This window comes from Electrona antarctica (assembly GCF_951216825.1).
Source record: "Electrona antarctica genome assembly, chromosome: 9".
In the NCBI taxonomy this organism is placed as follows: domain Eukaryota; kingdom Metazoa; phylum Chordata; class Actinopteri; order Myctophiformes; family Myctophidae; genus Electrona; species Electrona antarctica.
In genome coordinates, this window is record NC_136790.1 from 25,842,652 (window position 1) to 25,865,586 (window position 22,935).

General features: G+C 40.4%; 2 protein-coding genes across 3 annotated transcripts; both read right to left on the minus strand.

The window, feature by feature from the left end:
* Window positions 1-1,659: 1,659 nt before the first annotated feature.
* Window positions 1,660-6,976, minus strand: arfrp1 (ADP-ribosylation factor related protein 1). 2 transcript variants are annotated; one of them, XM_079509337.1, is made up of 7 exons: window positions 6,763-6,976; window positions 6,273-6,360; window positions 5,190-5,272; window positions 3,929-4,010; window positions 3,733-3,803; window positions 3,491-3,591; window positions 1,660-2,116 (listed from the first exon to the last, which is right to left on the minus strand). In XM_079509337.1, the coding sequence occupies exons 2-7, from the start codon at window positions 6,310-6,312 to the stop codon at window positions 2,029-2,031; spliced, it is 465 nt and encodes a 154-aa protein (XP_079365463.1). In that variant the 5' UTR covers window positions 6,313-6,360; window positions 6,763-6,976; the 3' UTR covers window positions 1,660-2,028. The 2 variants fall into 2 exon arrangements, with proteins under 2 accessions (XP_079365463.1, XP_079365462.1); XM_079509336.1 differs by having other exon boundaries at window positions 6,602-6,976.
* A 3,609-nt stretch (window positions 6,977-10,585) lies between these two features.
* LOC306929892 (putative chitinase 10) lies at window positions 10,586-22,752 on the minus strand. The gene is made up of 22 exons (XM_079510624.1): window positions 22,664-22,752; window positions 22,530-22,556; window positions 22,172-22,379; window positions 22,010-22,066; window positions 21,702-21,867; window positions 21,471-21,595; window positions 21,239-21,362; window positions 20,837-21,019; window positions 20,528-20,644; window positions 20,286-20,418; window positions 19,870-20,108; window positions 18,998-19,049; window positions 17,097-17,123; window positions 16,664-16,868; window positions 15,914-15,970; window positions 15,577-15,733; window positions 13,079-13,203; window positions 12,649-12,766; window positions 12,240-12,422; window positions 11,645-11,761; window positions 11,408-11,540; window positions 10,586-11,117 (listed from the first exon to the last, which is right to left on the minus strand). Exons 1-22 carry the CDS (start codon window positions 22,686-22,688, stop codon window positions 10,714-10,716), a joined length of 2,982 nt encoding a protein of 993 aa, XP_079366750.1. The 5' UTR covers window positions 22,689-22,752; the 3' UTR covers window positions 10,586-10,713.
* Window positions 22,753-22,935: the final 183 nt, after the last annotated feature.

Here is a 22,935-nt window from a genome sequence, read left to right on the forward strand (position 1 = left end):
AAAGTAGTAGGCTATATATACTGTAAGTCTATTTCCATGTCATGTACATGCTAATATACGTTACTTAACATACATTTATAAATACATGAACAATATTTGACAGTAATTGGGGGGGAAGCCTTTTAACCATGATTCCAATGTTTTAAATGTCAATCTAGTTGAATATTATATCATATTTGATGTAATGTAGCACATGTATAACATCTGTAGTCTGTAACATATAGGTGGGGTACATTTCAAAATTGGCAATGGGGATAAAGAAACATTAACCTCAGCATCCCCCTAGCATGACCTCTAATCCACCACTCTCACAGCCAATCCATTATTTACACCCTTTGCTGCTTACTCCATTCACAACCAATGAGGATAAGGCTGAGAGATTATCATATTTTTCAGAGATCAGCATGAGGAGACACTGATATATTATTTTATGTGTCTCCCCTCCCAGTAAAGGTGTGCAAAGAATGATTCAATGCCGTTTGCCCTGTATATGTACTTTAACAGTAATCAATTTCACTTGTAATGCAGCCGCAGGATAGGCTAATTTACATATAAATACCATTACAAATATTTTTCTGATTCATACTCTTGTCCAAGAAAACACTGATCAACACCTCAACAGGATGGGGATTAATATAAAATGTTGTCTTTAATTCATTTAGTTTTTCTCTGAACTGATGCAAGGTTGTTGAGGCAAAGATGGATCCTGAAGAAGACATTATGATTAGGAGAGAAAAAAGTGATGAATTTACAAAGGCTTTTAGGATCTGTGAGTGGGAAAGGTTATTTTGTCATAACCCTGTCATTGATCCAGGTTTATGAGCATGAGCAACAATTAAGGGCCAAGGCCTCTGTGGAAGTAGCAGTAAAACATGCTGACTGGCAGGTCATTACTAGTGCTCTTCTCCTTTAGTGAATCATGTTGGCTAGACAGGAAGCCACGGAAGTATTATGAACCACACATGCAATCTAAATGTCTGAGTTCAGTGCATGCCATTAATGTAAAAGACTGAATGCAATTCTTTGTTCCATTATATTTTGTTTTCTGGACAACACTTGCGAGCAAAACCCTGGCAATCAAAGCCAGATCTTGTGTCAGATTGGGTTTTGTGTCAATCCAATGATTTCTTGACAAGATGATTCATGACGACAAGAAAGATTGATTGATGGTAGATTTCAAATTCAAGATCATATTTGTTAACTCAAGACAACATTTCTATACCCACTGGTTACAATGACAACAGGCCACTCAAGAAAAGCTCTAGTCTGGTGCAATTCAGAAATGACAAATAGTTAATTTTTTCCTTTTTAGATTTATTACAATAATATTCTATTTTTCAATTAGGACAATAGGACATCATTTCAGACTTGCTAATATATATCAAGTTAAACTTAAGTCAGTATAAAGTGATCGACTACAAGTCACTTCCAATCATACAATTAGTATTGTGTCCATCCATATTAGGCTACTGGAAAGGGGGCCTTCTTTGTGCATTTAGTAACTATAGCGTTCCTGTAGGTCCCTGTTAGCCCACACTTTGTAGTGTAGTCCCTTTGCATAAAATGCACAGAAACCATTCAATGCTCATATCAAATCCACCCAGATCCCCTATATAGAATAGATTGATGACAGGTCCAATGTTCAATATTTTAACACTAAAAAGGTGAAAATGATGAAAATCTGATAAAATGTTGAACATGACCAAACCTTGAACGAGAAAGGTTTAGTGGCAAAACAAAAGTGAATACGTCCTTTGCACGCAAAGCAGGGTAAAACAAAATACTGCTTTGAAGAAGAGAAAAAAAGGTTCAACCCGGTTGGTCTGATATAAATATCATGCAACTCAGTCCAAAAACTCTCTTCCGATGGAGAACTTCTCAAAGCCACTGCCGAGATGCCCAAACACAAGGAGACAGGAAACCTGTTCAGGCTCCAAGGGTTTAGCTCTATTGAAAGTCTTTAAGGAGGAAAATCACAGTCACAAAATGAGTGTCAAGAGCTGGGTGTTGGTTGTCAAAGACAACCTCTTATGTGATGTCCTTCTGTCTTGGAGGCTTGTGGATATTCCTGACCACACACTTCACCATCCACTCAATGCCTTCATTGACCCCTTCCCTAAAAGAGAGCGGAGTTTCTAAATGAAGACGTGGACATAGGCAAGGCAATAGACAAAGTATTATGACACTTTTGAACAGATACCTCGATATTGATATTAAGGTATCAGATTTTGACAATATATGTTGCTAATATTTTCACACATTTAAACATATAGACGATCTACATACTCACAATGAAATTTCAAACATTTTTTTAAGTATAAAACAGGGCATAAGATATCTAGTCGCATATCATGGCAACAATATATTGCCCAATTTGCTCAGCCATACACGCAGTGCACACCAACTGTTGTTACTGTCATATTATGGCTAGTCTCTTAAGACACATTGTTGGCTGACACAATTTTAAAATGCTTCTTCCATAGTCAAATAGAAGCACTGAAAATGCTAGGAAGTGGGGACCACTTTACCCCCACTTCCCTTTCCTCTTCGCAGTCACATAGATTTGTCCTACTTGCTGCTTAGCAGAAATGGATTTTTTTTTTCCAAACTAGATATTTTTTAATGTAATTTTGTGAACAGAAATGACCAACAGATGACAGCTTCCCTTCATGGCTTTCTGGAGGCTTAGTTAGTGTGGTTGCTCTAACCGCAACCAGACTATAGTAATTGTCAGAATTTTGATCGTCCGTATCGTTCGGCCGTAATCTGCTTCCGAAGTTAGTGAGAGGGGCCTATTTTTATTTTTGTGGCTTTCGCCTTTATTTTTATTTTTTTTATAGAGGGACAGAGTGACAGTAGGCTGACAGGAAACAGGGAGAGAGCGATGGGGGGGTGACATGCAGTAAAGGCCGTCGGGATCGGGAGTCGAACCCGCGCCACTCTGCCAGACTGGATTACCAGCCAAGGTGCCCAGACGGCTACGCTAGCCACCTGGGCCAGGGAGGCGCCTATTTTACCAAAAATCGCAAACGAAATGTCCAATCCACCCCACATTTGAATCACATGTCGAGGGTGATGGCATCAGCAGTCAACACAGAGTCAAAAGCAATTCCATTTCCATCCATAGGGGGCGCCACAAATGCAACAGTGTAATAAATGATTTTTGGGGCATAAATCCCATCCGAATTACTTACACATGATCACAGGGGTGACGTGACATATTAATTGGCTAGCAAAATTAGTGGGAGGGGCCTATATTAGCAATTGAGGCAACCACACTTTGCAGTTTTTCCAGAATTGCATTCTAGTTACAGACTAAGCATTTGAAGACTGTGTTGTTGACTTGCTCTGACTTGAGAGACCATATTATGGCCTAGCAGCTATTGTGGCACTACTTTGGTTTTTGAAAATAGAAGCGATGACTGACTTAGACGCGCACAAAACGTAATCCATTCAGACTAATTATCCTGGAAGAATCATAGAATCTTACCCTGTCAGGGCAGTGCAAGGCTGCACTAGACAATCTCGCTTTCCGATCTTTGGAGCGCAGTCGCTAAAAGCTGTTTTTATATCTGGGACAGATAAACAGTTCTGAGAAAAGAAAGACATGACATGATTACTAGACTAGAAGAATAAAGTATAAAATCATCAACAAGACCAGGGCTATAGGTACTGTTAACAAAACATTTAGCTTACTAGAGATTAGTTAATGACCAAAAAAGGGTACTATACCGCAACATCTTGCTTATTGGCCAGCACGAGAAGTGGAACGCTCTCCAAAACTTCGCTGCTAATCATTTTCTCTGGAAGAAATGGCACGTCAGTTCCAAAAAGTATACACAAGTCACACACACCTATTAATCTGTCCACCCCCCCCCCCCCCCCCCCCCCACACACACACACACACACACACAATGATACTACTGACCAAAGGCTTCCTTTGATTCTGACAGACGCTCTTCATCAGTTGAATCAATCACATAGATCACTCCATGGGATTCAGCGTAGTACTAAGAGCAGGCAATAAGGATATGATGATGTGATAGTAGACTAGAGTAAAAGCAGTGAAATAACTTTTTTACAGCTGACTGGAAACTGCTTGTAAGGACAATTTGGGGATCATTAACAGAGTGTGCAAGCATTACAAAGCTACAAAAAGACTGCAGTCTTATTAGTCCGGCAGCCGACAGGCTGGGAAATTTGGTATATAGTCTTTTTTATTGGCCTAAAATATTGTCTATATACATACATTCATGAATCCACTTGCTGACCGGATGTCAATATTGAGCAATTTTTTCATAGGGGTTTCTTGTGACCCTACCATTAACATCCTATGGCAGGCAAAATTGTCAAAAAAGTCAAACTTTCCTTATGCTTTAAGTAGCATTTGACATGTCAAACTAGGGGGTTTTCATGATTCTGAATCCATTCCAAGCATTAGTTTTGCACAAAAAACACTCCTTGGGCTAAAAACGGCCATAGACGGCATGACAAATGTGATGAGGTCAGCACAAATGTGATGAGGTCAGCACATTTGTTTTTAGCCCAAGGAGTGTATTTTGTGCAGAACTAATGCTTGGAATGGATTCAGAATCATGAAAAAACATGCTACTTAAAGCAAAAGGAAAAGTGTGTCATTTTTGCCTGCCATAGGATGTAAATGGTAGGGTCACAAGAAACCCCTATAAAATAATTGCTCAATACTGACAGCAAGGTCAGCAAGTGGATTCATGAATGTATGTATATAGACAATATTTTAGACCAATACAAAAAAAAACTATATACCAAATTTCCCACTCGTCCACCTCGGATGCCGGACTATATGAGATCTCCCTAAATTGCAAAATGAGCGAGTGCATTCTCCGGCAGCAGCGGACGCTGCCGGGGGGAGAGGCGGCCCCCAACATGTGTTGTCGGTTAAGGTTTGGGGTAGGGTGTCGGACCAATGCAGAAACACTGCCGCAGCTACTATTGGCAGTTGGCGGCAATGCCGCGACTGAAGCCGGTGTCGGAAAATGCAATCGCTCCCTCTCCTAAATTGGCCAATTTCCAAACGGTCTAATTAAAACATAAAAACTAAACAGGTCAAGGATGGTTTTATTCTGTTTCCAACAATATATAACAGTGTTTGCCAGTATGCCAGGGTAGTATGGATTAATATGTGACACACACAGCAATTAGCAACTTACTTTGTCCCATAATGACTGAAGTTCGTCTTGTCCTCCAAGATCCCAAAACATTAGACGAGCCTTGCCCACGTCAATCGTGCCAACTGTGAAGGGTGATTGATTGGTGGATTAATAGGTTTACTTTGACTGAGCACAAGGGCATACCCAGAAGCAAGCTAATCTACATAATAATCATGATGCTATAATAATTTATAAGTGACCGTAGCCCCTTAGTATAAGTTGTTACCGTCCCCAATCATTTGGGATATTTTTTTTGTTACTGTACATTTACACATATCCTCTGCATTTACCCATCCTAACTATTAGGACAGGGGTTCCCAAACTGTGGTGTGTGAGAACGCCCTCTAGTTTTATGGTGTTATTTAACACAAACGGCAAAATCCTGTAAACCACTGTTGTAAGGAGATGTATAGAGCAGCTGTGGGAGTATAGTAGTATACAGCAGCTGTGTGTCTCTCAGTGCAGTGACAATCTGTGATTACCGTTATTTGCCATAATCATATTAAAAAAATTATCATTTTCGGCCAAATACAACGAGCCTGAGCGTTGGGTCAGCTGCGTCAGCTAGGTCAGGGGTGCACGGCCAAAAATGTTTGGGGGCCGCTGTATTAGGAGAAGTGGGCACCATTAAGCGCCCACAGAGCAGTTAGGAGTTAAAGTGTCTTGCTCTCAGGGACACTTCGCCCAGACGTGGCTATGCCCACCCCTAATGCTGTATGATTGGAATGGGTACAGTGGGCACCTGAGACCTCTGGGCAGTGTGGGCACCCATTTTATTTATTTAGGCTATATTTAATGTTTTATAAATGGGGTCCAAATACATAAAATATATATTTCAAAATGACTAGATTGCAAAAACAATGAGGTAGATTTAGGTCTGTGTACCACACATTCAAATCATGTACACTTTACCTGCCAACTACACACACACACACACACACACACACACACACACACACACACACACACACACAATTATCATGTAGTTAAATATGCTTTAATTTACCGAAAAATACGAAAAAATAAAACGACAGAAATAATATGTTATAGGGTAAAGTTTTAAAATGTAATGGATGAGCTTACTGTTCAGGCCAACAGTTGTGGTGATCTTGGACAAATTCATTCCTTTGTAGTTCTTACTGAACTTAGTTTTGGTCTGTTCTAGAAAGGTCTGCAGGGAAAACATGTTTAAAGTAGTCATGTACAAGTTACATAAGCATCTTTATTTTACAAATCAAAACAACGATACTGTTGCCAGACCCGCGATGGGTCTAGAATATACACACACAGCATTCTACATAAAATGTATAATGTGCTAGGCTAGCCTTGGACCAAGACTACATCTATGATAGTCTGGAGATCCAAGTCTATTGTGCAACTTGTAAACTAGCCAATAATTGACTGCTACCCACCGTTTTCCCTGCATTATCCAGTCCAAGGATCAATATGCAATATTCGTCCTTTTGAAACATGTACTTATACAACCCAGAGAGTAAGGTGTACATCTTTTTTTTAAACTAAACTAAACGTAAACAATCTCGCTAACTCTGGCTAACGTTAATTAGCTACTTACTTAGCTAGCTAGCTCAGCTGTTACGCGAAGCCAAAACGAGCAGGATACTGCTCATGACTGAACCGGCCACACCGGAGTATGTTCATTTATAACAGTTTAAAGTACACAAAATGTGCAGAGAATAATAGACAGATAACTTAAGGATGTTTCTCTTGTTTGTTTGAGCCGTGGTGCTGCTGCTGCTACGTGTTATTTAAACCGGAAGTAAATAATGTGGAATTGTGGGCATTGAAGTCCAGTGGTTTTCACTGTAGGCGTTATTCATCATCATCTTCCCACTCACAATTTCGTTGTTTCTCTGTTTCTCTGTCTTTGGAGTCTCATCTCATGACTGCGGTGAAGTTGGTTTCAGGTTGGATAGGTGAGGTCATCTCATGTTTAAGTTAGCCAACAAATTACAGTTGGCATTAAACTGACCCCTGACGTGATTCTGTTCACTGGTCAGTCAGTTGACAGTGTGTAATCTATCCAGCCCAGAGACTCCAGAGACCATTGTTTTATTTGAGTCCAGTGGTTATTATTTAGTTATATATAAAACAAACTGAAGATAGGCGACTCCAGTGTGATAGAAAAAAACGGTAACAATATTAATTTACAGAGATATTTCAGGTCAATAAATTAGGGTCATGTGGCATTTCTTCAGTTGCAGTAGAATTTCTTCTCAGAAAAATCTCATTGGAGAGAGAGAGAGAGAGAGAGAGAGAGAGAGAGAGAGAGAGAGAGAGAGAGAGAGAGAGAGAGAGAGAGAGGTGAAACTCCACATGACATGAACAACTATGTATCAACCCTGTGATCTCTGAGTAGGCCTACCCTACCCTGGCCTGCATTAAGCTGCAAGCAACTTATACTAAAGGTATAGTGCCTTGGTATGTATGGTGCATTTACAGAATTACAGAATAATTCTGTGAAATTTATATAACTTGGTCTTAGATCATGCTATAATGCCACTGGCTCTGCATGGCTGAGACCACAAGACAATTGGGCTTGGGTAGAACAGCAAAATAAGTTGAGCTGCTGCAGGGGGTGTCTGTCAGGCAGTCAGGGAGACCATCCCTCTGTATAAATAATGACATCTAGATGCCAGATAGCAATGCATTATAGCATCTTAATTAGTTGCTTGTGGCTAACCTGGTATGCCAGTGGCACACACAGCATCAAGTTTGATGCCTAATGTATGAGAAGCATTAACAATAGAATAATGCTTAAAAAAGGTCAGGCTCCCACCAACGAAAGAACATTGGATGGACATTACTGAGGAACTGTATGTTATGGAAAAACTAACATTCATACTTAGACTACAAGAGGATAAGTTCTATAAAAAGTGGGAAAAGTGGGATCTCTTCTCTCAGCCTAGCGATAATGTAAGAGGATTTCAATGAATGTATGTTGTAATGTGAAAAATGCAGCTTTGTCTTTTGTTTTTTGTTTCCTCTTTTTGTTCTTTTTTTTTTGTATTGTCGTTTTGTTTTGTTGTCTGTCTTTTCATCAATACAAATTAAGTGAAAAAAAAGAAGGTCAGGCTCAGGTTATAAACATGTCATCAACAAATGCTATCAAAATAAAATCAAGTTTTACCTGCTAAACTATTTGTTTTTTGTTTGGCAAGATAGCTTCAACACTAACAGGTATTCAATGTTGATGATAAAGTTTAAGCCAGGTATGCCAACAAAGAACTTGATTTGATTTATTAGACGTTATGATTAAAAGAAAAACATTGCAACACAAGAAAAACGTTGCATGCTTCTCACAGAAACGTCACAGATAAAAACACAACCTCCTCCTTTAAATGTATTTTTTTTGTGGCTTTCGCCTTTATTTAATATTTTTTATGGAGGGACAGACAGTAGGCTGACAGGAAATGGGGAGAGAGATGGGGGGGTGACATGCAGTGGGGGCCGTCGAGCCCACGGCCAGACTGGATTACCAGCCAAGGTGCCTGGACCGCTGAGCCACGGCCCAGGCCAACCTCCTCCTTTTAGATAAACAAAACATGAGAGTCTGATGAGAAAGTAACAATAGAACAATAGAACAATAGAAAAATAAATATATACCTGTACATGATGAGGGATTAAACCGGAATGACAGGATTTTAATTGAATGCAGTGTCACGCTACCAGGCAGGCTACCAGGGGTCACATAGTTAAACAAAACCCAGATCTGTAACTGTATGTATAGTTTAGCTTTGTTTATTAACTGTTAACATGTTAAACTGTGCTGTATCTTGTCATTTCAGTAGAAAGGAAGGGAGGAGAAGAAGACGTATTATTATTACCAGTGATGCATGGAAAACAACGTCTTCTGTGCCAATCTGACCATTTGAGGGTGGATGAACCTGACCAGAATGAATCAGAGAAAGGTCAGTGCCTTTCAGGAATGTGTATTCTTTTTTGAATTGTAATTACAAAGTGCAAGGTTGGAGTAAGCAAGCAACACGGAAACTTTCCTTCTGCCAGACACACCCTGTAAGAAAACGATACCTCTGATCAGAGCAACAGAGCAATCTCTTTTTTGTATGAATCTTAGTATTACTAATTGTTGTTCAGGGTTAGCTGTGTCCTACTATATCTTTGGTGAAATATGTCTCTGAAATGGTTTCTGACCGAGCAGATATTGTAAGAGCTGTAGCAGTGCAGTCAAGCATTACTGTATTGGTAGGTTTTGAAAGGAGGTCTATTAGACATGTCTCTGTTATGACTTCCCACAGTGTGAAGGAGTTAAGCTGCGGTGCAGTACTCCCAGTTCTCTTGGCCTTGAAAAAGATAAGCTTAGTGGCTGGTAGTGCCAGCTGGCTGTTACCAGCCCATACTAGTGTATTGTGGACTGATGCAGATGATTTTGTCTTCCTTCCTTCCTGCCTTTGAAAGCGTCATCATCACTAGCTGCTGTAGTCTTTGAGAAAATCAATGACTATCCAAGTCTTTCTTGCCCTTGGTTTGCTTGGACAGCATATAAACACCAGATCAGTATCCTGAAGATCAAGAAAGATGGGTAGAGCTGCCAGGCAGGCACTCTCATTCCACCATCCTTGCACAGCCAACAGCCATGTCACAAAACACATGTGTAGTCATGTGGAATGTGTGTCTTTGATATATTCTAGTCTAGAACATCTCACTAAGGATATATCAGGGCCTGAGCATAGTTACTGTCAACCAGTCAGCATATGGCCTGGACCTCTGGCGTAGCGGTCTGGGCACCTAGGCCTGACAGCGCGTTGCAGGTTCGAGTCCCAATCCCGACGGCCTTTGCTGCGTGTCACTCCCCACCTCTCTCTACCATTTCTTGTCAGCCTACTCTCCTATCAATAATTAACACAAATAAAACTTCTTCTTTTTTTTAAAGGAAAAATTACAGTCCGAAATAGACACCCTCCTTACACGAGTGAAGATGGATGAACATTCTTGAGTAATGGGTATATGTGCCTTCATTGAGCAGTGCCCTCTCACTCCATCTGGTGGTCTTGATAAGTTAATACAGACTCCTGTGACTTTTTGCTGCAGCAAGCAAGTTGTAATGTACTCATGTTTAGATGATACAAGAAGTGATGAGCGACTGTGTGAACATTTTAACTTTATTGGACCAGTTTATAACATGTTGTGTGCCCATACCTGTTAATGTGGTTATTACTAAATGAAACCACCAAAATACAAAAGTATTTTCACATGATTCAAGTGAGAATTAAATATTTTGTTCAGTTAAAGTTCTTTGACACTTTTTAAAGAATGTTCTGGCCAAGCTCAGGTTTTAATGGAACTTCATCACGTTTATTGTACATACAGTATGATTTTTGGCAAGATACACAGAGCAGTGCAGTATTGTATACTGGAACTCTGGTCATAAAAAAATATTATTTTATTTATCTTTGGTCTTTAACTCTTTATTAGTTGCCAGTTCTGTCCACACCATGTATCCATAGCGTACAGGAGTGCTTGAATGATACCATACATTATAAAATCACCTGTTGCACCATACTGTCAACACATATGTAGCTATGACAAGATGAATTAAAACTATACTCCCCAGCTTGGCCTGTTCTCCCTTGCTGTACACCGGGTCCGTGATAACAGTGAGGCTGCCGTGGCATCTCACTGTTGATGTCTTCCCGCGCACACACTGGTAAAAGATCTTTGGATAATTTGATCTCAGGTAAAATCCATCACGTTTCTTTTGGCAGAAGCGTACATTTGGATACACAACAGTGATGTTTTGCAGGCAGGTGCTTCCTGGTCTTGTCGTGGTAATGGGGTCTCTCCCGGTGGTCTGCCACTCTTGTGTCGGACGTGTGACTTCAGAAGATAAGGAGGAAGAGGTTGTGAGGTTAGTGGTTTGATGTGGTGGTGATGTTGATGTATTCGAGTCTACAAAGGAAGGTATGGGAAAAATATATCAATATGTGCTCCTCAACACTGTAGTCAGCGATTAGTTTGGATAATCTGATATATCCTAATTTGTAGTAGTTTGTTGTATGACCACATCACTCCCAAACAGTGGCATGAAATATGAAAATGTACAAATATATGTTGTCTGTACTGTACTGTACTGTACTGTACTGTACTGTACTGTACTGTACTGTACTGTACTGTACTGTACTGTACTGTACTGTACTGTACTGTACTGTATATGACTGTGTATAGGCTGTAGGCCTTACCATTAATGAGAAGAGCTTTCAGGTGTGTTATCAGTGGGTATCTGCCCAGCTCACAGAACTCTCCAGAGAAGTCATCCATGTCCAGTGTCCACACAACGGCCCCGCCAAACGCCCTGCTCTTCAGATACTCCACCTGTATAAGGGAGAACAGAAAGAAGATGAAAATATCTGAAAATAGTTCTAAAGAGCAGATGAATTTAAAATGTATCTTGTCTGCGTCCGCCGGCAGGGTCAGACCTTGGCTTCATAGCTGTCTTGGTTGTCAAAGCCCACCCATTCGTTCCCCTTGACAGCATATGGGACACTCTGAGCATCAATCCAGTAGATGGAGGACCCTCTGATGAAAGAGCAGATCTAAAGAGGAAACAAGCATTAACCACACAAACCCTATACTATAGCATCCCCATGTCATAATAGGTGAACATTCAGCAAAAATAGACGATAAGCTCATAACACATTGTAGCGCGACGCTTTGTGAGCTTGTAGATTGGCTATTGTTTGGCGAAGAGATTTGGTGTAGACTGAGGGAAAGAATGAAGCAGCATAGTATAGACTCTCTGAGAGGACTTTAAGTAATGATTTTAGTGTATGGTAGTTTTGGTATTATAGGAATAATATTAAATATATTATAATTATAATTCATATATTATGAGACTAAAGTGTGTGTGTGTGTGTGTGTGTGTGTGTGTGTGTGTGTGTGTGTGTGTGTGTGTGTGTGTGTGTGTGTGTGTGTGTGTGTGTGCGTGCGTGTGCATGTGTGTGCGCGTGTGTTAACGAGCACACGCACACGGGTGGGTGAGGGCTGAGTTAACTAGTTCCCAGATTGCCTTACCTCATAGTAGGACCAGACACCCATCTGCTGGGTATACGGGCCAGGTATAGCAGGGCCACTGACTGGGGCACCCAGGCCACTCTCTGCTGTGGACAAGGTAAAGGAACGTCCGTGTGTGGGGAAGCCCATTAACAGCTTCCCTGCAGGGGCTCCTCGGTCCAACCAGTACCGCATAACATAGTCCTGGGAGGACCAAAGACGATGGACTGTTGTGATATACGTAGCCAATGCATTGCTTTTATTGCTGTACTTTGTTGCCGAGACGTTTGATTGTATATGGAAAACTATAGACCTGGTTCAGATCCAGTCAGTTGTATGATTAGGGGCTCATCCTACAGTACACAGTATGCAGGTCTCCTACCTTAGTAATATAATGGTTAAGCATTGTGATACATTGCATATTTCTTACTATGTTGGTATCACTTTCAGTAGACACTGTTCCGTGGTACAAGGTGCTGTGGTGGACTGTCACATTGGTTTGACCACCATGAAGATCAAATGTTTTAACGCTGATGAAGTCCAGGTACCTACACAGACACGCGTGCACACACACACACACACACACACACACACACACACACACACACACACACACACACACACACACACACACACACACACACACACACACACACACACACACACACACACACACACACACACACACAAACGATACACACAAAGCCACCTGATCAATAAATGACAAATTCCTTAACTTATAAGAAAGGACTCCTGCCCAGTCTTTTTCACATGCAATTAAAATATATTTATTGTGAACAAAAACAATGTTTTGGTTCATAGGTTCATATCTAAGGTGGTGACAGCATTGCAAGCCTTACTTTGACATCTCAGCGACTTCATATCCCATCTCAATGGCATCTATCTTTGCTGTGACTGCTGCAGATAAAATGAGTGGTCGGCTCTCTCTGGCCTTTCTTTCAGCTTCATATGCCTCTGAAAGCTCCTAGAAAGAAAACATTGTGTGTTTTTATTTTGGCTGTAAGGAAGGTACCCTGAGGTGAAGATGCTTAGAAGTTATAGGTGGTGTGAAATAGGAGGCAATGGCCCTTTAAAGCTTTTAAGCGATTCCATTGCCGTGGTTGCCCCAGGAAATGATCCAGAGTAAATTATGTTCAAGGGCAACATCATCCGTTATTGTATGACGATGCTCTGTGTCCCCATTCCCCTGAAATAGGAAGCCTTGCTTTGAACTTCTTAGTTCAATCTTTGTGACTATTATCAACTTGAATGGTACTGTAGGATGAAAGAAGGGGTAAGTGTTTAACATGTTGAAATGGAGAACAGTGTCATGTGACACCGATGTTCTTTCAGTACAAAGGAGGGTGTGTCTCCACGTGCGTCTCCAGGGACCAGCCACAATATGCCAATAATAACCTGAGATACTAATTGAACTATCTTCTGGATGAGTGTTAATTATGTTCGCCATGCTTGGGGCCGAAAACACTGTTTTTTTGTCTGTGTGTTTGTGTGTCTGTGGACAGCCATTCTTGTAAACTGCTGGATCAATCTGTGTCAAATTTACAGTAGCATGCGCACACCCAGTAGACCAAGGAAGACACTCCACCCTCTTTCAAATCTGCCTCATAGTGGCACTATAACAGGCCGCTTTACGTTTTGAGTTTGACATATAACTCTTGAATCATAGGTTGTAGAATCAATACAATATTTCCCCTGGAAGATGTGAGGGCGGAAACTATTTCTTACAAAGAACACCATATATATCATGAACCCCACATACATCCAATCAACCCCAAATTGGAATCACATGTTGAGGGGCCTTTATAGAGCACACCTCAAAAAAACGTGGGCACCACAAACACTAATAAGTTGAACTTATGTCCTAAGAATGTATATTATATTATATTCCCCCTGCGCCTTGCTCTTCTCCTGCTGGCTGGGGTTGGCAATTCCAGCTTGGCAAAGACCTGCAATCCTCTGAGTAGAGGATTGCACTTTTCTCAGTTTTATGCAATTAAAATTTGGACGAATGGATAAATTATCAGTGAAGATTTATTTATTGTATTTATCTTTATTGTTAACATATAATTAGGGGTGCACAGATGTGGAAATTCTTGGCCGATACCGATGTTAAAAAAACTATCTAGCCGATACCGATGCCGTATAGCCCAATCCAAATCCAATATATATATTTCTTAAAATCAATTATATCAAGTAGTGCTGCACCATTCTTGCTTAAATGTGAATACATTTTTCTCCACTAGAATTCTCACACGATTCTCATTTTATCCATGAATATATTCATTGTCTTTAGTTGCTGAACATTACATGCAAAATGTGGCACCTGGAGTCAACTACTGTGGCTTAGTTTAAACAGACAACATCAAAGTGCTTGACTTAAACCACTCTTAACTAAAATGAATTGGACAGCCACGATTCTTGCTCAAATTTATAAATGAGATTGCATAGGTGACTGAATCTAGATCGCAATCTTTTTTCGATTAATTGTGCAGCACTTGCACCTGATTTTGCAATAAGCTACTGTAGTTGTGTTTTTGGGTCACTAAGCCTACCAAATACCAGTTATGTCCAGTTTTTGCTGTGAGCATTTTCTTCCACTAAGATGAGCTAGCCTAAAGGACCACACTGATAGTCTGATATGTTTAGCACACTCACTACGCCTCACGGTATACTTGGCGGTACAGGCGACCACTTTCCGAAGCATGCTCTGGTATGTTTGATTGGTTCAAGGAGGCCACCCATTATATTTGACTCATTCGTCTCCACCAGGCCAAAGGCATGGGAAGAGTACAGTTTGTTTTGCACATGTGTGTGTCAGTGTGTCAGTCCGTCTGTGTACAGCTAATCTCCGGCATCGTTGGCCTGTGCACACACCCTCCCTGAATGCCAACGATTAACCTTTTTCAACAGCGGCCTGTTATAGCGCCACCAGGAGGCCGATTTATGTAAAACATTTTTTTGACTCCTTCATATTTTACCCAAATCTCACGCAAATTGGTACAAATGATCTCTATAGTCATGTGATCAAGGCGGGTCTTTTTTTTTATTTGATTTCTCATATTACATCCTGATTGGCTAAGATTGGCTTCCAAAGTTTTCAGGGGTGGCCCGTTTTGTACAAAATGCTGCAAATCATTAACACAGCGTCCGATTGTGATGAAACTGTCCACGCATATTCCCACTAGGCTGAGGAAGAAGGTGCTGTCCAAATAGTTTAAACTATGATTGACTGCAGATTACAGAGCATATACTCATTAGATTTTGATAGCAGCAGATATATTTGAGAGGAAAAATGAATGTATAGAGTATGTACTCAAGTGCACTCAAGTCACTGTACCTTGCAGAGAAGTGTGAACCTTTGCTTGTCCTCTGGGGGATGTCCAGGGTACTCCCAGTCCAGATCTAGACCATCAAAGTCATGAGCTCTCAAGAATTTGATGGTGGACTGGATGAATGTCTGACGGTTGGCTGCTTTGGACATCATTGTGGAGAAGCTGGCATATGACATGACAAACAAGGCATTACACTCAGAAGGTCACAGCACAAAACAACAAATTGAATAGATGCTGCTGTACAACAAACTTAGTTTTACTGTCACACTTAATTCTACCCAAGTGACAACACATTATGCAAATTAGGCTTTCAGAAAGAGTTAGCAAGAGAGATTCACTCACTGGGATCCACCATCTCTCTCATCTCTGACAGACAGTAAAGTCTTTAGTCTTGAGTTTCTACATTGGTTGGTGATGCAGAAGGGTGGAGAGAGAGAGAGAGAAATAGATATGAAATAGTCTATAGACAATTACAATTGTGTTAATTTAACTGTTAATTTAATTTAAAGGACAACTTTATTTTTTTTTCAACCAAGGTTCATGTTTTAGATTGTTATTAGAGAAAGTAAAAGATGAGTGTTATTTTTTTTCCATTTGCTGCTTTCTTTAGTTTTAGGGATTTTAGCTGTTTTTGACATGGGGGCGGGGGCATTCGAGCATGGGGCAAAATGTGTATTTTTTTTTACAAATTTTTATAGCGATTTCTTTTTTTATTATTTACTATGAATGTGTCAAACTGACATATTGAGCCTACAACACACAGTGTGGCAGCCCCCTAGGCCTCCTTCACATTCAGTAGATCCTGCGATCTTCTGTGGCCAAATGTAATTTCCTGGGGTCTATTAGGATTATAATAAATAATAATACAAATAAATTGCCATAATATTTTGTAAATAAATACATATTTAGCCCCATGTTCGAATGCCCCGCCCCCCTGTCAAAAAAATCCCTAAAACGAAAGAAAGCAGCAAATTAAAAAATGTAACACTCATCAATTACTTTCTCTAATAACAACTAAAACATGAACCTTGGTTGAAAAAAACTAAAGTTGTCCTTTAAGAGAGAAGTGTCTTTTGGATGTTGTATTCTTACCTCTTCTTGAGCTTATTAAATGATTTGTAGAGAGTGTTCTCATTCCAGGCAGATTCAGTGATCTCACTAGCGTAATTGATGATAGCAAAGGCATAAACCATGTGGGTACACAGAAAAGGATCAACGTTCTCTGGTAGGAATTTCCCTATGCCAGTTCTATACTGAGACCAGTTGGTGAAGTAACAAACAAGTTTGGTGGTGGTTGCTGGGATGAGAAACAGAATAGAGATATTAGTTTTTTAATGATGTGTATGCAGATTGTGTGTAAAAACAACAAAATATACAATATATTTAACTTAAAGATGACATGTACGGAGGAGGGATTGGCTACTACAGTCTGGATAGGATGCATACAGTAGATTTTTAACAGTATTACATTTCTGTTTGTGTTTGACAAAATTTATATTTATACATTTTATATTTGTTTACTCACCAATCTGAATAAAAAGTTGCAGACCTACTGTAGAAGACACAATGCAGATATCAATTCAAAAGTGCTGTGTTCAAAGTTACATACATAATTGATTTAATTTTAAGATGCAACCCCTCTATAAAACAGGGCAGTCATGCACACGCACGCACACAAGATGTGTCACAAAAGCAACACAGAAATGCTCACCAATTGTGCATGCTATTCCTGCATTCATGTTAGCAGCCCTTGCTTATTCCACAGTTTGAGCTCTGGGGAGAGGGTAAGTCCCATCATGGAACACCTCACAGACTGCAGACAGAACAACAACAATATGTATTCATACTGTAACGTCACACAAGCCACCTCTCCGATTACTCTCAGTCACGTGGTACAGCATTGCAATGGTCACAGCATTAACATTGAAATAGATGTTCCCTGAGAGACATAATTATACGTATGATGTATCGGACATGGCCTGCATGGGCCCACGGGTAGAGTTATGGCATCTGTCTTTTGTTATCGAACGTATCTTATGTAAAAGTAATATGATCTATTAATCAACGTGAAGTCATATTTGAAATGGAGTATATTATGTTGTATACGTGTATTGGGGATATATTGGACAGTGCATTACGTTTTCAGGTTTTAATCCACAGAGAAAAACATACAGCAAAAATACTAGTGATGGTAAACATGGTGTCCTTTACAATAATCTTACAAAAATCTCACATGTGAGATTCATTCCTAGTAGCAACCCATCCTGTTTGTATGAAACAGATCATATATATAGGATAGGATATATTATACATCACTTTCTAATAGAAAAGTAATGAACTTACAATTTGAATGAGGTGCTGATTACTTGAAGACTTGAGAGTAGGTGTTGCACGCTCTGGCTCCATATGCATTTCTCTTTCATTTAGGTGACGTTTTGGCCCTCAGGCCTTCTTTAAGATCAACAATTATATAGGACAGGTATATTATGTAGGCCACACAACTGACACCCAGCACACAGGGTGTGCAAATGGAACCAGATGGACCCATACAGACAACGTACTGCATACTCTTAGAGTTACATTTACCCTGAGGATTTTACTGTGTAGTAACGTGATGGTGATCAGACACACATTCCACCATGGTGTGAGAAAAAACAATGAAGAGGCCTTCAGTGAATCAAAACTCTTAACAAACAGTGAAATACAGTAATCAAATCACTTGAAGGAAAGTAGCAAGAAACATTATGCCTCATACTACAGATTACAAATTTACCTCAAATTGCTTGGACCTAGCATAGGCATATTTAAAATGGTTAGAAACATTTATTTTCAATATTTCTAATATATGAAAATAAAGTTAAACCTCACTTCTAGATGAACATCATAAATGACATTATGCGAACACTTCAAGTCATACTCATAATATAATTCAATCTAAGAGGTAACAGGGTGCTCAGAAACATCCCAGGCACCTCCTCTTGGGGGCAGTGATTCCTTCTCAATACCACTATACTGTATCTTATTAGAGAGGAAACAGGATGACTAAATTCAACAAAATGTGCTGTTACTGGATAATTTATGTTTTTGCTTCTAATAGTGCTTCCATGTTCAGCAATAAAGGCTTTCAGTGATCTATTCTCCTTCCCGACATATGATTTACAAGAAGGGCAAGTGATAAGATAAATTACCAATTTAGTGTGACACACAAAAACTCCTTTTATATGGATCTCTTTACCTGTGTGAGGATGCTTAACAAATCTCATATTATACACCACCACCACCTTGACAAAAACCAGTGGATATGGGATATTGCTTTTTATTATATTGGTGGCAGAATGTTCCCAGAATGACCCAATTTCATGCTTTTTTTCCCCCACCTAGAGCGCTGGTGACATTGTAGCCTTACATGAAACCCAAAGCCTTTACCTGTGCATTTTAATATCCAATGGCATAATGATATGTGGCTGGTGACATAGTACTTCACAGACGCAGACAAGTGAGACAAAGGAGGTGTCACACTAACCTGGCTCTGTTGGATGTACCTCTAGGGTAGCATTGTACAACTGTTGGCATAAACACGGTAGATGTTGGTGGAGGATGCATGGGAAAACAATTGTTGCTGCGTATAATTTGATAGCCTTCAATCTCAGGAGATTCTGTCAGTGAGACTTTGCTGTTGTTGTTAAAACAACTTTCTTGACCATCCAACAGAAATGTCAAAAGACACTACAAATAGCCTATGATGATGTCACGAAGGGGTCATCCAATATCTGACAGCCTTTGAGCCATGCTCGAAGATGTCATTTTGAGAGGATTTGTCTGAACTCCAACTGTCCCCTCTAGCCTGAACGTAATTCTCACACCCTCTGCTCTGTGGTGATGGTGATATACCCCCCCCTGGGCCTGTCACCCTCAGCCACGAGCTCAGGGTGTAACATTTGTGTTAAGAAAATCAGCTGTGTGCTAAACTTTGACCTGTATTATGACATCCAGCACAATGAGTCTCACTGAAGCCACTTAAGACTTGAGTAACAAGTTCATGGACAAGTTCAATATATACATATATATATACTATGTATATATTGCAGGGTTAAAGGACTGCAATTAACGACAATCACATTTGGCAGGAAACATACTTATTTATTTGTTGGTAATTTAATAGCTTCAGACACAAACAACTAAGAATGTGAATACAACATCTCAAAATGGTCTTTGTAAGATGAGAAAGATGTCTATACAGAGAGAATTAAAAAAAAATCATTACTGTATTCCCAAATATTCTAGTAGGTATTGTGTACACAGCACGAGCAGCTATTATCATAGATGGTGCCAGGGCCACACTTCATAATGTGAGTGATGCCACTTGCACATTGGTAGAAGCTGGTCTTATCATCTGGGTTAGTGTAGTAGCCATTTGGTTTTCCGTTGCAGAAACCGGATCCTGGGGCATGTGTGGTGGCGGAGGTAGTTGTTGGTCGTTTGGTGGTTGTGCTTGCACCGGGTTTTGATGTAGTGGTGGGGGGCAGGGGGGGCAGCTCTAAATGGACAGAAGAGAATGGAAACGATGGAAAATGAGTTTGAAATCGACATCTAGTGTAGATATAACATAACTGTGGCTGTGGTGGGTGTGAGGAAATAGCAAGTTAGTAATGTGACCACAAATTGAATTGATGGAATCTTGAATGAGGAAAAGCTCAAAACTCAAAACATTTACCAATATCAAGGATTTTGCGGAGATGTGACAGTAGAGGGTGGTTGCCTTGTCCACAAAATCGTCCAGCAAAGTCGTCCAGATCTAGTGCCCATACAAAGGCACCGCCAAATTTATTCTCCTTCAGGTAGCGGACCTGTGGGGTGGATCCGAAAGACATACAGTAGGATGATTCACTGAACTATGCTAACAAAAGAACCATAGAGGTGTGGAATATATGACGAAAATATGCCTCCGGCTCCTACCTTGGTATCATAGCTTTCCTGCGAATCAAAGCCAACCCATTCATTGTCCTTGGTGGCATATGGAACTTTCTGGTCTTCAATCCAGTGCAGGGTGGCGCCTTTTAAAAAGTCACAGATCTGAACCACAAAAAAGTAAGGTTAGGCATATAAACACCTGACAGTCATTCATTTCACCATGCAGACATACCAGAAAAAGCAGCTCGCTCAGCTTTAAGGGTTGTGACCTTCACAAAGCCACAGATCTGAGAAGTGCAATAAAACAGCTAAATCCAGTCACTTGTGCTAGACAAGACATTAGATTCACATCACCTCATAGTAGGCCCAGAAGCCAGCTTCCCGTGTGTATCGTCCAGCTGATGCAGCACCGTTAGCCGGGGCTCCAACGCCAGTAATTGATGATGTCAGACGGAAGGTTCGACCGTAAGTGGCGAACCCCATCCTCAGCTTCTCTACTGGGGCTCCATTGTCTCTCCAGTACTTCATAGCATAATCCTAAAAGATGAATGAAGGTAAGCAATAGAAGTCGTCATGGATAAGTGCAAAACACCAACATACTTGGCACCAGTGTGACACAGTAGAACATAGGTGCCATTCACCATTGCTTCAGCTCATGCCTCTTGCTCTATGTTAAATATACCTATAGCCTGGCTAATAAGCCAGATTCGGTCTGGCTTATTAGCCAGGCTAAAATATACCCGCATGTCTCCTTACAGTGTTGAAGTAGATGAGGTCACCCTTGTCCTCAGAGCCACGGAACAGTGGACTATTGTGTCCAGTGAATGTCTCCCAAGTTCCATGGAAGTCATAGGTCATCACATTAATAAAGTCCAGATACCTGGAAACACATGAACACATAAATGCTTAGCCACCTTAAGAATTATTTGCTGTGTAATTTACAATTCCTGCTTTTTTAAATATACACTGTTGATCATGCTAGACTGACTTTGCAACCTCCGCAATCTCATATCCAGCATCAATGGTTGGCTTTCCTGCAGCCACAGCAGCAGTCACCATGAGCTGGCTGTTTCCAGTCGCTGCAGCCTCAGCCTCATAAGCAGCAACCAGCTCCTGTAAATTTAAACCACAACTGGTAAGGCAGTTTGTCAGATCTAAAAGAGTGAATTAGTACTGTCATCCTCTGTGAAGAATTTGACAATAAGAGACAGGGCCATGCCTTGCAGAGCAGAGTGAACCTATGCTTGTCCTCAGGCGGACTTCCACGAGCTCCAGGATACTCCCAGTCCAGATCCAGACCATCAAAGCCATGAGTCCTCAGGAATCTGATGGTCGACTGGATGAACTTCTGACGGTTGGCAGCATTGGACACCATGATGGAAAACCTAGTGAGAAGAAACGTTGTTGCAGTTGTCACAAAAACAGTTATGTTCACAAAAACATGTAAAAATTACCTTTAGTCTTATCAATAAAACTTGTGATTCAACTAGTCATATAACTTGGTATGTGAGGGAAAGGAATCCTCACTGGGCTGAACCAAAGTTCCATCCTCCAACAGCCAGTAGAGTCTTCAGATGAGGATTCCTAAAGACAAGTTAAGCAAAATTAATTTGCAAAAATTAGTCGACTTGTGCATTTCAAGGAAAATTGAGAAGGAGGTGCTTTGCAAATCTGTCCTAGATAGCTTACTTGATCTTCAGGTCGTTGAATGCCTTGTAGTTAACATCATCATTCCATTCATAGGTGACCAGTTCATTGTTGCTGTTGATTACTGAGAATGCATAGATCAGGGTGGTGCACAGGAAGGGGTCCACACTTTGGGGCATGAACTTCCCTTCATTAGGTCTGTATTGGGACCAGTTGGTGAAGTAGCATATCATCTGGTGGTTGGCAGTTGCTGTACTGAGAGAAAGCAGACGTGTCACATCTTATTTGCTGTGCTCTGTCTAGTCAGGAAATGTTAAGGTAAACCTGTATTACCATATTGTTGGGTAACACATGCATGTTCAAGCTACTGCTGACGTCATAGAGTACTGGCATCACTTACCCATGTGGCATAACACCAGGCACAAGCCTATAAGGAAAGAAACAGACACCTGGGGTTAATAACTGCTGGTTACACCCATTCTACACGCAATACATTTATTCTGATTTACAGAAGGTTTATGGCAACAATTTTACCTGCCAGAATGGTGAGCTTGGTCATCTTGATATTAAAGCTCTCAAGCCTTCCCTCTCCTTTGTTCTGATAAAGATTAAAGTGATATTGTAAACATATGGTACAATTTACAATTTAGACATTTAGCAGACGCTCTTAATTCCAGAGTGATTTACAGCAGGCAAAGAAAAACACTATAATACATGAAATGCATATAAATAGTGATCTAGGATCATAGGTGAATAAAGAACATATCCTCAGTATAAACGGTTTTATTTTAGTCATTATGCAGCAC